The sequence below is a fragment of the Emys orbicularis genome, chromosome 8 (assembly GCF_028017835.1).
Source record: "Emys orbicularis isolate rEmyOrb1 chromosome 8, rEmyOrb1.hap1, whole genome shotgun sequence".
Classification (NCBI taxonomy): domain Eukaryota; kingdom Metazoa; phylum Chordata; order Testudines; family Emydidae; genus Emys; species Emys orbicularis.
In genome coordinates, this window is record NC_088690.1 from 98,162,638 (window position 1) to 98,177,070 (window position 14,433).

General features: G+C 48.6%; 1 protein-coding gene across 1 annotated transcript; it reads left to right on the top strand.

The window, feature by feature from the left end:
* Positions 1-285: 285 nt before the first annotated feature.
* On the top strand, positions 286-12,907 carry GNPDA1 (glucosamine-6-phosphate deaminase 1). Its single transcript, XM_065409013.1, has 7 exons — positions 286-342; positions 5,924-6,053; positions 7,358-7,459; positions 8,821-9,003; positions 10,124-10,308; positions 11,225-11,399; positions 12,634-12,907. Exons 2-7 carry the CDS (start codon positions 5,930-5,932, stop codon positions 12,729-12,731), a joined length of 867 nt encoding a protein of 288 aa, XP_065265085.1. The 5' UTR covers positions 286-342; positions 5,924-5,929; the 3' UTR covers positions 12,732-12,907.
* Positions 12,908-14,433: the final 1,526 nt, after the last annotated feature.

Sequence of the window (14,433 nt, forward strand, 5' to 3'; positions counted from 1 at the left end):
AAATACGGTATTTCAGGAGCTGCATGGAAGCAAACCAGGATTGTGTTGCCCAAGCACAAAGCTCACAATGGAGCCCAAACCGGGGTAGGAGCGTTCAGGGAGAACCGGCTTCGGAAGCGAAGCGTGAGCAGCGCTCAGGCGGTTGCAGGAGCCCTCCAACGCCTGCACGTATCTGGCCGGCCGGAGCAGGGGAAGTGCTCGGCTGGGGGAGGATGCCTGGAGTCCGCGTTGCTGAGTCAGCTCCTCCAACATGACCCGCCCCCAGTCATATGACGAGGGGCCGCGGCTTGGGGCGAAGCTGAGCGGGGGGCGGGCGCAGCAGGGCGCGGCGCGCCTGGACAGGTAAGTGAGCCGCAGCGGCGCGGCTCCGGCCGTGCGCTCCTTGCGGAGGGGCTGCGCCGGGGAGGCGGCGGCAGGAGGCGCTAGAGCGCGCGGTTCGGGTGCGGCTGCTGCGGGGGGCTGCGCCGGGGCCCCGCGGGGAGAGCAGGGGCAAGAGTTCGAGTCCCAGCCTCTCCCTCGGGGTTAAAATGGCGCCTGCGGGACGCGGCTGGCTTCCCTTTGTTAGAAGGGCTTTAAATTCCCGCTCCCGCCTGCCGTGCGAGCCCCTCTGCCCGCGACCTGTAACGGCACCTGGGTAGGGGCGCTTTGCCTGCCGTACAGCGCCGGGAGCTGCTCAGCAGCTGGCCGGGGGCTCCGGAGTGCTGGGTCCACGATCAGCCGCAGCCCCCGGAGTGACCGTGGGCAGGTGCTCGCTGAGCCGCCGGCCCGGGGGCGGTAACTGCCTCCCTGGTGGCACATGTGCCCCAGCGCCTGAGGCGGGCAGGGGCGGGGGTGAGGGCGAGGTACCTGGCCAGACTGGGTTATTGGTAGCCCCTGATGAGGGGGGATGGCCCAGCCTGTGTCTGCTTTGAAAGGCCCATTGCCGCCTTCCACTCCCTCTCTGCCCCCCTGAAGGAGGCTAATGTCTCTTCCTGTTGTTTCCCAGCAGAGCGGTCACCTAGCCCCCCCTGCATAGGGGGTGACGCTGTAAGGGCCCCACACTCTCAGGGCCTAGGCTGTGTGAGGTGGGCCTGTGCTCCCAGAGGGAATGTAGGACCAAGCTGACCCCTTCCCAGAATAACTCTCTGGAGTGACAGCTCTTTCTTAGGCTTTGTTCTTTACCTGGGGTTAACTAATGCCCGTGATCGATCCTCAGCTAAAACCACGGGGAAACACCCACCCTGTCTTTAGTTTTACTGTCAGGTAAATTAGGCCAGGTCACCTGCAGGCAGTGGGTTGCTTTCTGCTTAGCTCTCACTTTCTTGGGAAGAGGCAAGAGGGATTACCTTACAAACAGCTCCCCAAGTCTTCAGACTGGGGTTGGGTTCAAAGGGAAGCTGCATTCCCTTTATCACATGCTAGCTTCCTTTTAACTTGGGATCGAATCCTCTCCTGCTGGCATGTGGAGAGGGAATTAGGATCTAGTGGAGCCAGGCCTGAAAAGAAGCCAGGGAGTGCTGCCTCCATGGCATTGTTTGACTTCCTTCCCATCCCCGTTGGCTGATCTATGTTCATAGGATTTGGGGCAGGGGGTGGGGAAGAGACAGGGTCCTGTGGAGGAAGCTGTATACCCCTCAAAACCCAAACTACTAGGGTAGGGTAAGCTAATGCTGATCTGGTCAATGTTAACTTGCCCCTTTCTTTCCCTTTGTAAGTGGTAACCCTATTTGGGCAGGTTCTGGGGCACTGGCTTGCAGAGAACCCCTTATAGTATGGCTTCTGCCAAGCTATACCGCCAAGAGTCAGAGACAGCTGGGAAGGAGAGTCAGCGTGAAGGCATGGGGTCTGTCAGATTACCCTGTGCCTCCTCTGATTTGAGGAGGGGTATCCTTAGGAATCTACATCCAGTTTCTTCCAGATCCAAAATGCCACACCATTTCAAGAAACTGGATGCTCAGTAAACCCAGCGACCTCATAAAAACCATCCGGCACAACACGGACGCGAGACGCTGCAGCGCTCCCCCACAGGTAACCTCATGCCGCCCTGCCGTAGGAGCAACTAGCATCGTCCCCCAGGCTGCACGGTGAGATCCAGCCAACGGAGGAGCCTCCCGTAGCCCCCAGATCCCACAGCCAGACCCCGCCCCCGGGAGACCCAACACCTCCTCCAAGGTTACCCAAAGAGCCTCTGACCGCCAAAAACCCCATGCCCCACCGAGGACCCACCAGCCGGATGCTGCCCGCAGAAGAACCAGAACCATCCCCAGCGCTTCCAAACACGACCGCGCCCCGACAAAGCCCAGCACCGGTGCTTCCAGAACCCCACTCCCTCCCGGAAGATCCAGTGCTGCCTCGGAGACACCGAGAGCTGCCCTCACCGCCACACCAGGACCCCCGCCTCAAGACCCACCTGAACACCGCTCCACAGTCCGAGGGACAAGGCCGCAAACCGTCCCCGCAGCACCTGAACCTGCAGAGACAACGCAGCAGGAGGAGCGACGGCCACGAGCGAGGGTCGCCACGCCGTGGCAATCCGCCTGGATGGAGGAGCTGGCAAAGGCTGAGGACTTTGAGAACTTCGACACCCTGATGGACAGACTGACTGAAGAACTGTCTGCGGAAATTACGGCCAGAAGGAGGGAACCCCAGGAAGCCGCACGGGCCACTCGCAGATTCCCTGCGCTGAGCCGTAACAACACCGCCAGAGAAGGCAGGAGAGGGGACGTCGGCCGCCGCTACAATCCAGCGGCTGCATCCCGTATTCAGAAACTATACAGGATGAACCGGACGAAAGCCATGAGGGAGATCCTCGACGGGACCTCCTCCTACTGTGCCATCCAGCCCGAGAGGCTCTACTCCTACTTCAAGGATGTGTTCGATCACAAGGCCCAGACCAACTTGCGACACCCAGAGTGCCTTTCCCCGCTACCCCGGATCGACCTCACGGCTTGGAGCGAGATTTTTCCCCGCAGGAGGTGCAGGCGAGGCTGTCGAGGACCAAAAACACCGCCCCTGGAAAAGATGGCATCCGCTACCCCCCGCTGAAGAAGCGAGACCCCGGCTGCTTGGTGCTCGCTGCCATCTTCAACAAATGCAAGCAGTTCCATCGCGTTCCCCGCTCCTGGAAAAAGTCCATGACCGTGCTCATCCACAAAAAAGGCGACCGAGACGACCCCGGCAACTGGAGGCCCATCTCCCTCTGCTCCACCATCTACAAGCTGTATGCCAGCTGCCTCGCGGCAAGGATCACAGACTGATCAGTGTGCGGGGGCGCCGTCAGCTCAGTGCATAAGGGTTTCATGTCCTGCGAGGGATGCTACGAGCACAACTTCCTCCTTCAGACGGCCATCCAGGAGGTCCAAGAGGCAGTGCGCAGTAGCATGGCTTGACCTGACCAACGCCTTTGGGTCCATACCCCACCATCACATCTTTGCCACCCTGGGAGTGTTCGGGATGCCAGAAACCTTCATCCAGATCCTCCGGGACCTCTACAAGGACTGCACCACCACCATCCGTGCCACGGACGGAGAGACGGACGCCATCCCCATCCGCCGTGGCGTGAACAAGGATGCCCCCTTAGCCCCATCATCTTCAACCTGGCCATGGAACCGCTCATCCGAGCCATCTCCAGCGGCCCGACCGGCTTCGACCTGCACGGCAAGAAACTCAGCATTCTGGCCTACGCGGATGATCTGGTCCTGACCGCGGACGACCCAGAGAGCCTCCAAGGTATGCTAGATGCCATCAGCCGAGCTACTGACTGGATGGGGCTCCGCTTCAATGCGAAGAAGTGCGCAACTCTGCACATTGATGGCAGCAAAAGGGACTCGGTGCAGACAACGGGGTTCCAGATCCAGGGTGAGCCCGTCATCCCCCTGGCAGGGGGCAGGCATACCAGCACCTGGGCACGCCAACAGGGTTCCGTGTCCGGAAGACACCCGAGGACACCATCCAGGAGATCTTGCAGGACGCTGCCAAGATTGATGCCTCCCTGCTGGCACCGTGGCAGAAGATAAACGCCCTGAACACCTTCCTGATCCCATGCATCTCGTTCACCCTAAGGGGATCCGCCATGGCGAAGGTGCCCCTCAACAAGGCAGACAAGATCATCCGGAAGCTGGTGAAGAAGTGGCTGTTCCTTCCCCAGAGAGCCAGCAACGAGCTGGTCTACAACGCCCACAGGCACGGCGGCGCCAACGTCCCCCGCATGGGTGACCTGTGTGACGTCGCGGTGATCACCCATGCCTTCCGCCTGCTGACGTGTCCCGACGCCACGGTGAGGAACATTGCGGCGAACGCCCTGCGTGATGCAACAGAGAAGCGGATCGGCAGAGCCCCCTCGAACCAAGACATCGCCACCTTCCTGAGCGGCTCCCTGGATGGGGAATTCGGACGGGACGGGCGCGACATCGCTTCACTGTGGTCCCGCACTTGCAACGCCACGCGTCACCTGGGGAAGCGTATCGGCTGCCGCTGGCAGTGGTGCGAGGAGCGCCAGGAGCTGGGAGTCCGGGTGCCGCAGATCAGGTCGGACGACAACACCATCGTCACCCCGACGGCCAGGGGCTTGCTGGAGAGGACTCTGAAGGCCGCCATCTGCTCGCTGTACGTGGAAACCCTGAAGCGTAAACCGGACCAGGGTAAAGCCTTTGAGTTGACCAGCAAGTGGGATGCCAGCAACCACTTCCTCGCCGGGGGCGGCTTCACCCGTTTCGCCGACTGGCGGTTCATCCACCGTGCCCGGCTCAACTGCGTCCCGCTCAACGGAGCCGTCCGCCACGGGAACCGAGATAAGCGTTGCAGGAAGTGCGGCTACCCCAACGAGACCCTGCCCCACATCCTGTGCAGCTGCAAACCCCACTCCAGAGCCTGGCAGCTGCGCCACAACGCCATCCAGAACCGCCTGGTGAAAGCCATCGCGTCACGCCTGGGGGAGATCTCCGTGAACTGCACCATTGCCGGTACCGACAGCCAGCTACGACCTGACGTGGTCGTCACTGACGAGGCCCAGAAAAAGATCATTCTCGTTGACGTCACGGTCTCCTTTGAGAACAGGACCCCGGCATTTCGCGAAGCCCGAGCTCGTAAGCTGGAAAAGCACGCCCCCCTGGCTGACACCCTGAGAGCGAAGGGCTATGAGGTGCAGATGGACGCCCTGATTGTCGGAGCCCTGGGCGCCTGGGACCCCTGCAACGAGCGTGTGCTGCGGACCTGCGGGATCGGTCGACGCTACGCACGTCTCATGCGGCGCCTCATGGTCTCAGACGCCATCCGATGGTCCAGGGACATCTACATCGAGCACATCACCGGCCACCGACAGTACCAGGAGGCGTGAGCCAGAGTGACATCGTTCTCCCACTACGAGAAAGAGACCAAGTGACCTTCTCCGTTGGATCATATGAACTGGAACCATAAACTCCCTGAACATTAAATCTCACCAAATGAGGGTCAATCCATCCTCATCATCATATCCACTCATTATTATCCACACCCGAACATAGCCACTTTATGAACTTCATACCCTCATATCTCAATGTCTGTACTTTGACCCATCAACCTTTTACCCCCAATCGGGGATATTGCAGATTATGTATTCTTCATGCCACCTTATCTTAAACCAAACTTTGCACCCTCGATAATCTGTATGTTATTCCCTGATAACCAGAAACGTCTATGCTCAAACTCTGTTCACTATTTTTTTTTTAACATCATCTTAAGAAAATTTTTAAATCTGCTATTGGCTAACAGTGTTCCTTTCACAGGGCCAAAGTAACTTGGTTATTGCTTCATGAATGCACTCAGATATTGTATGTACCTCTTGCAGTGAGAGGTGGAGGGAGAATGTAACTGTACAGAAAAATTGGTAGCGATATGAGTTCCCAATATTTATTTCAATGTAGAAAGTGAACTCCTTTGTTTAAGCTTCTTTATTTTAAATGTGCAGGAGACGATGAAACTCATCATTCTTGAGAACTATGCGCAAGCCAGTGAGTGGGCTGCAAAATACATTAGGAATCGAATTATCCAGTTTAACCCTGGCCCAGACAAATACTTCACTCTTGGACTTCCCACAGGTAGGTTTTGAAAGAGGATTCATTAAGATGCTGATGGTACCTTCTGTTTAAGCAACTGTAAAGCATCCTGACTATTTCACCAGTTGGAGCATTTAAGTGGCAGAATATTCCCCTAATGTGAAGGGAGTGTCTCCTTATGCAACATATAGATGGACGGTTCTGTTATTTGGGGAGCAACAGTCTATATAATTTACTTAGCTTAAGAAACCTTTCTCTGTTTTTAAAGTAAATAAATTATATAGAGTGATGCCTCCCAAATAACAATAATATAGAAGCTGATGCATTGCATGATGAAATACCCCTTCACATAAGTGGAATAGTCAGTGATGCTTTGGAGAACTGTGCGCTTCCCCAATGTGTAAAATAGAGACAGCATTCCTCTACTTACAAGATTAGTCCCTTATTACTTGAATTAAAAGAGAATCTCCAATATTAGCTATACAGGGCTGACACACAGTTGAGCAGTTCTGATTCTGTCCAGTTGAGGGTAGCGTAGCACACACTCAGCTGGATTATTACAACTGGGCAGAATTGGAACTGCTCAACTGTGTGTCATAGCCCCTTTATGGCTAATCATGGAGATTCTCCTTTAGTTCAAGTAGTAAGGGTCTGTAATCTTGGAGCAACAGGTGCTGGACTCTATACTATTGAAGCTGAAAGTTGATGCAGATTTGTTTCCATATTATTTTTTTTAATATTAGGGTTGTGATCCAACCACATTCTTGTTTTTGGGGAGGCAGCATCAGAAGTGCAACCCACTGGGCTGCCCCTCCCACCACACCATGTAGGAGCTAGTTTGGTCTCACCCAGGCTACTTATGTGATGTTTTGGTAAAACCATTGTTTGGTACGCATGGCTGCTTTTATTTTTGTTTTATAATATTTAGTGCTAAACATCTTCAAAGCAGCTGTGTTCAGACATTGCCTGTCTCACAACCCCCTGCTTTGTAAGGTAGATGAATGCTGTCTCTATTTTACACATAGGGAAGCTGAGGCCCAAAGAGACAATGTGATAGTGGTTGTGTTATTTGCTATACTTAGTCATTTTCAATGTCTCCCAGTCATTAGTGAGGTTCTGCTCTGAGTAGGATTTTGAGCTGGCACCAGAACTGAATTTGCTGAGATGGCTTTCTATATATGTGTGCCAATATTTTGTAATTAAATAGTTAGGTCTTTCAGTAACATAAACCACTTTGAATAATTGAATTAATGATGTATAGCTCTTACGCAGCTCAGTGTTTCACAGTGCTGTGCATACACTAATTCCACTAACTATTTTTAAATTTTTCCCTGTATCTCTCTTAGGAAGCACTCCTTTAGGATGTTACAAAAAGTTGATTGAGTATTACAAGAATGGAGACTTGTCCTTCAAATATGTGAAAACCTTTAATATGGATGAATATGTAGGTGAGTCATCTTATTTCATGAAATGTTGTGGTAAGGACACAATCAAGCTTTTTTTCTTTTTTGGCCCCAAACTTTATTTATTCTGGTGAGTAAAATCAAATGAAATCAGACATTTATGTTAATTCACAATCACTTTGCATAGAACCCAATGTAAAATGATCCCAAAACCAGATGGGGAGGAGAAAGAGAGGAGTTTGGAATGCTGTGTAATACAAATTAACAAGCTGCAACTTTTCCCTCCAATTAGAGAGATCACATTAGCTATAACTCTCTTAAAAGCTGAGTGATATACTACCTGAGTATATAATTAAAGAAGTCCCACTGAAGATGCTGTTAGTAGATTGTATGTAACATCTTTGAAGTTCCCATTTTAGACCAGCTTTCTTCTAATCAGGGAAACTGCTACTTAGCTGGTTTGGACGGAATGCTGCAGCCCTGTCTGTAATTAATAACCGAGACAGGCAGTGTTCCAGCAAGACTGCACTTTAGACTTACTGATATGTGGTCCTATTATGTTAGATTAGGACTGCCTTGTTTGTAAAGTTGTGATGTAATATTCCCTTCTCGGAGCTGGTTCAGAGAGAAAAGTGAACAAATCCTCTGGTTATCAAGGTACCAAACATACATGCTTAATATGTGTGTAAGTTTGCTCTTTGGCCCTAATGCTATTGCATTCTCTTCCTGATTTGAGTGGACAGATTTTTTCTGTGAATAATCATAGTCTGAGAGCTTCGGGTTAGGGTTAGACAGTTCTATAAAGGATGACTCTATAACAATCAGGGAGTTCTTGGAAGAATTCCCTGATTGAATCAGACTAAAATTGCTTCTCTGGTTTTGGCATAGTGTTAACAAGCTTGGACTAACAATAACTCTGCAGAATGTTGTAAAGACCAGAAAAAATAGACCTGCTGTGTATCTGCTCTTTTGGAGAACCTGCTCCATAATATTAATGCACCTTATCCATATAACTAGGATGATCTGCCTCTCCGTAACACTGTGATCTTACTGGAGCTATTGTGACTATTTTTTAAACTCATGGAAGTTAAGGAAGCCCAGCTTGAAGGGCAGATGGGGATACTGGCATTGATTTGTAATCAAAACCCCTGATGTCTATGCAAATATATGTAAAAGTTTTTATATAGGGTATTGTATCCCTCTCTTTCCCCCACTTGTCATTTGAGGCCTCAGTCCTGAAAGCTGTAGCAATCAGAGTGTGAAAGTCAATGGGGCCTTGGATTGTAAGCATTTGAAGCAGGGATTGTGTTTGTACAATGTCCAGCACAGTGGGTCCTGTGTCCTGAAGGGGTCTGCAGGTGTGACTGTAATATAAACATGAAATAATAAATGTTCCTGGTCAACAGGTCTCCCAAGGGATCACCTGGAAAGTTATCACTCCTTCATGTGGAATAACTTTTTCAAGCACATTGACATCTCTCCAGAAAACACCCATATTCTGGATGGAAATGCAGCTGACCTACAGGCGGAGTGTGATGCTTTTGAGGGGAAAATCAAAGCAGCTGGTGGAATCGAACTCTTTGTTGGAGGTGAAAATCTGAAGGAATAACAGACTCGGAGAGAACACAGCCTTGTTTTTTGCCATAATTCTAGCTAACTTTGGGGAATTCCTTTTTTGTTTTGTTTTGTTTTTGAGCCACTTATTAGATTTGCAGTCAGTAAAGCCACATGTGCATCCCATTTCCAATTAGTGTATGCGCACCTGTCTGTTAAGTGTCGCCTCTGTCCATTCCCTTCTATGGCATTGATGGGGACAAATGCTATGCATAGGTGACTCACTTGTGGTGTATGTGTGTTTGGGGTTTTTTTTCTGTCTCAATGAGATGTTCAGGTTGTCCTAGTAGCTATTCCGTCCCTGGTCAAGCCTTACGGCCATACTAGGTCAGTGGAATGTGCCTCCTGCTCAAGTAGATAGGTCTCAAAATGTGAAGCATAGACTGGCTCCAAAGTCTCAGGCTGCAGGGGTAGGGGATGATGGCAGAGTGGTTTTGATCCACTTGGCAGTGGATGACATCCTTAGTGAGTGCTCTTTACATGCTTAATTTTAAAGTTCAGCCATTTTTGCGGTATATTTGGCCAGAAGGGGGAAGGAGTGTAACATTTTTTCACGGAAGTCAAATAGCTAAAGATGTTGTTCAAATTTATTGATTTGTTTTAAATTGCCATTTCATCTAAGATCTAGATTTGAAAATTTCAGTCCAATAGGTGAATTCTTTAGAAAAGTAGTAAAAATTGGGGGGGGGGGGGGGGAAGGTGTGCTAACCAAAACTGTGTTGCAACCTTTACAATAGCAAGTTCTACCAGGTAACTGCTGTAATCAGCTATAACCCCTCTGAGACAGTGGTATCTTCTAACCTGATGCTTTTGGGTGCTAACATCCAAGTTACTTTAGTTATTACGTCCCAAAATGCAAAGGAACAGTGTCTCTGCTCTTATTTACTTCAGTGGGAAATTTGCCATTCACTTCAAGGGAAGCAGGATCTTGGAGCTTGAGCAAAGCTGCAAGTTCTTGTATGAAAGTAATGTGCTTCACCTGTTCTGTAGCTATTCTTAGGAGCCTATAGCATCCTTACAGTAAGAATGATGTTGGCTTTGCTTCCTATGATGTGTTAAGGTAGTGACATAGTTCTTAAACTGTCTCCAACACAGGTATTGGCCCAGATGGTCATATTGCCTTCAACGAGCCCGGCTCAAGTCTGGTGTCCAGAACTAGAGTGAAGACATTGGCTATGGACACCATATTGGCTAATGCTAGATTCTTTGATGGCGACCTCTCCAAAGTCCCCACAATGGCTCTCACAGTTGGAGTAGGCACAGTCATGGATGCTAGAGAGGTTAGAATTAAAATACAGTGACTTAATATCGTGCTCCATGGAGCATCAAACAGTTGTCTAGTCTTCAAGCAGTGGTACTTTCTGCAGCCCAGCCCCAGGCATTGTAACTGGGCTTCCAGAAGCGTAGTTTGCTCAACTAAACAGACAACCCAGCTACCTTCTTGAACCCTGCACAACTACCTCATAGCTTTTTTTTCCCTGGGGCTTTGATTGCAAAGATCAAATTAGCCATGATCAAATTAGACACAAATTGAAGGGCTTATAAATACAGCATGAGGGCTGAGATTTGGTCCTAATAAAAGTAAAGCCATACCTGCAGGGAGAAGAAAAGAAGGGTTGGCTTACCAAACAGTCATATTCATTACATCAAAATGAGCTTATTCATGTGGCTTCCATTATGCTACTTTAACATTTTTCATGTAACTATGCAATACAGTTGTATTTAGCCTGGGGGGCTGGGTAAGGGAGGTTTCCAGGGGACAATCTCACAAGGTAAATGTGAGAACCACTGACTTACTCAGAGGTATACCAGCAAATTGTGAGAGTCACAAGGTGGTGTGTGGTTGAATTTATTTTTACACCTGTAGTTCATAACCGTTAATCACCTCCTCTAGCTGTCTAAAGTGCTCTAGTCTACTTTTGCATAAACACTAAAGGGAGAGCTCACAGTAACAGGTGGATAAACTTTAAAATGGCCAGACAAGCCATAATTTTACTAGCTAAAACAATACAGCCAAAGTGAACTATACCCAGTCAATGAAGTGAAACACGGCTGGGGAGGACTAAAATAGTTTTCTTCTTCGGATGACTTACTCATCTACTGCTTCAAATCACACTTGGGTGTGTTCCCTTTAAACGTACATTACAAAACCTAACAATGTTATTCCTGTGTTTTTTGTTTTGTTTTTTAATTCAGGTTATGATTCTAATCACAGGAGCCCATAAAGCGTTTGCTTTGTACAAAGCCATTGAGGAAGGGGTGAACCACATGTGGACAGTGTCTGCCTTTCAGCAGCATCCCAGCACTGTCTTTGTGTGTGATGAGGATGCCACCCTAGAACTCAAAGTTAAAACAGTGAAATACTTTAAAGGTAAGTATTTGGCCAGATCAGGCCACTTTTCCAGTTAGCTGGGGGGGATAGCTCAGTGGTTTGAGCATTGGCCTGCTAAACCCAGGGTTGCGAGTTCAATCCTTGAGGGGGCCACTTAAGGATCTGGGGCAAAATCAGTACTTGGTCCTGCTAGTGAAGGCAGGGGGCTGGACTCTATGACCTTTCAGGGTCCCTTCCAGTTTTATGAGATAAAGTATAGAAAAAAAAATGGAGATATACCTAAGGCAGGGGTGGGTAAACTTTTTGGCCTGAGGGCCACATTGGGGTTGCAAAACTGTATGGAGGACTGGGTAGGGGAAGGCTGTGCCTCCCCAAATAGCCTGGCCCCCTCCCACTTCTCGCCCCGACTACCCACCTCAGAACTCCCGACCCATCCTGCTCCCTGTCCCGACTGCCCCCCCCCAGAACCTCCACCCCATCCAACAGCCCCCCTGTGACCCCCTGCCCCTTATCCAACCCCCTCCCTCCTCCCCTACCCCCTTACCATGCTGCTCAGAGCCGCAGAAGCTCGCAGCCCTGCCGCCCGTCTGGAGCCAGCCGCGCTGCCCGCGTGGCGGCGTTGCGACGGGACAGCAGGGGGCTAGCCTCTCTGGACGGGAGCTCAGGGGCCGGGCCAGATGTGGCCCGCAGGCTGTAGTTTGCCCACCTCTGCTTTAAGGGCTACCATTTAATTTAGCAAATCTTTCCTGTCAGAAAAATTGTGTTTGAAGGAAGTGCTGTCAAATAACTCTCAACCCTAAAGGTTTAAAAAAAAAAAAAAAAAAAAACAAGAATACAAAATCTCCACTGACTAGAAATCTATTCAGGGTAACATTTAAATGTTCCACTATAGTGTTACTAACCCTATGTTGAGTTAGTAACTTAAAACTAGAAACGGCTATTGCTTAGAAGCCATAAATGAAGAGTGAGGCTAGCTTAATTCTCCAAGCTGAGTGAAGTATGTCCCTCTTTCTGTACATAATGGAATGTAAAGTAGATTTAAAAAATTGTTAGTCTGTAGTGGTGGTAAATGACTAAGGAGTTTTTAAAATTAATTATGCTGACACTCCCTCTAATATCAAGCTTACAGCAATGGGGTGAAAAATACTTTAAGAGGGTTGTGTGGGAAGGTGGAAACGTAAGGATATTACTAGTGGCCATAACTAAAAGCAAAAGTCCTCCATTTATTGCACTTACTACCTATACTTAACCTTTCCTTTTCCCCCTGCACCAGGTTTAATGCTTGTTCATAACAAGCTTGTGGAACCCTTATACAGTATGAAGGAAACAGGAGCAGAAAGAAGACAGTCTAAGAAGCCGTACAGTGACTAGTTTCTTGGGGGCTGGTATGATGCGAAGCAGGCTCTTCTCTTGGAAATCAGCACTGGAGAGGAGGAATCCCTACACATTCTTCTTGTTCAAAAATCAGCAGAGATGTGCTCATTTATTGTCTCCATCTTTTAAAAGAGATGAATGTTGAGTACAGTGGGTTTAATAAATTAGATGAGGATGAGACCTTATGTACTATGTTCTAGCAACCTCGAAACTACTCACTCGCTAGTGGTGAAGCCAATTGAAACGAGGTGTGTAATCTATAAAGCAAGTAAATGAGAACAGGAAATAGATATCCCTCAACTCAAAGGTGAGGAATATGAAAGGAAGTAAAATCAAATGGGTAATTGTAGAATGTATTACCCACACACATTTAGGTTTCTCTCTCTTCTCCCCCCCCTTCCCCCCATGCACTTATTAATCTCAGCTGCACTAGCATCATGAAATTGAAGTACTAGCACTAACTAGAGTTAGCCATTAAATAAACTTCCTCAAAGCTCCCCTGCATTAATTTGTACTATTTTAGTTTTGGGGCTTTCTTGAGGAGATGCTACTAACTTCAGTGTTCATTGATGTATATATGCTATGCACCCTCCACTTCCGCAAAATCAAATGCTGCACCTACCCTGGCTCCTCAGTGTTCTCAGCTTAATGAAAGAGCTGCCACCAAATGGTTAAACAGCAATTGTTCCTTCTCCATCTGTGTAACTCTGGCTACTATTTCACGTCATAGTCAGAATTCTAAAAATTCAAACATTATGTGAATGCCCCTGTATGTCAAGACTAAGGTACTGTCATTACAATCAAGTCTAAATATGTGTGTGGATTTAGTCCCCCCCCCCTCCCCAATGCCGTTAAGTGTTCTGTTAGTTGTAGCACTGTAGGGCCGACTGCCCTCCCCCAAATCTTCTAGCCTGTTCCCTTCTTGCCTTTCCTCATAAATCATGGTGGTACATGCAGGGAGACCTGTCATGATTCAGCTGTCCATGACCTTAACCCATATATTTAACCACCTAAATCCACTTTGTGATGAATGAAATCCTCTACTGCTATAGACCATGCTACTTCCAAAACTATTGGCTTTACCTTTATTACTACCAAAAGGGCTTACATCAAACTACTGAAGTGTAAGTCACTGGTGCTGTTTTTTAAGTGGGGGAATATGTATTTGTTTACATGGAAATCCTACAAACTATTCATAATGTAACTTTCTACATTAAATGCAATATTTTTTAATCCAAATAAACAGTCATGTTGACTGTCTTTACCCATTAACTCTCAAAGTTTTATTAGGAATTAAAACATCCTGCAAGGCCAGACAGAAATAATTGTAGGGGAAAGAGATGCTGGTGTATCAGAAAGATCGTTAGCAGGTAAAGCTTGATGGTAAGGATTGTCACTGCCCACTGAAAAGGGCTCCTGTGGAAAGAGGAAGAGATGGAAGTAGAACTGGAGGTAAACATTTCAAGAGTAGCGAAGTTACTTAGGACTCACTGGATGTCCATAGGACTTCAATGCTCTTGAAAAATTTTATGCTAAATGCTTCGTTTAAAAAAAAAGTTAACCGAGACAAAACAACCAGAATACATTGCTCACGATATGGCGGAACCTAAAAAGTGATGCAAATTTTGGCTTTCTATACATTTTGTCTATTACCACCTCTGGATTTAAAAAGCAACTTGTAAAAATAGGCAGGAAAACA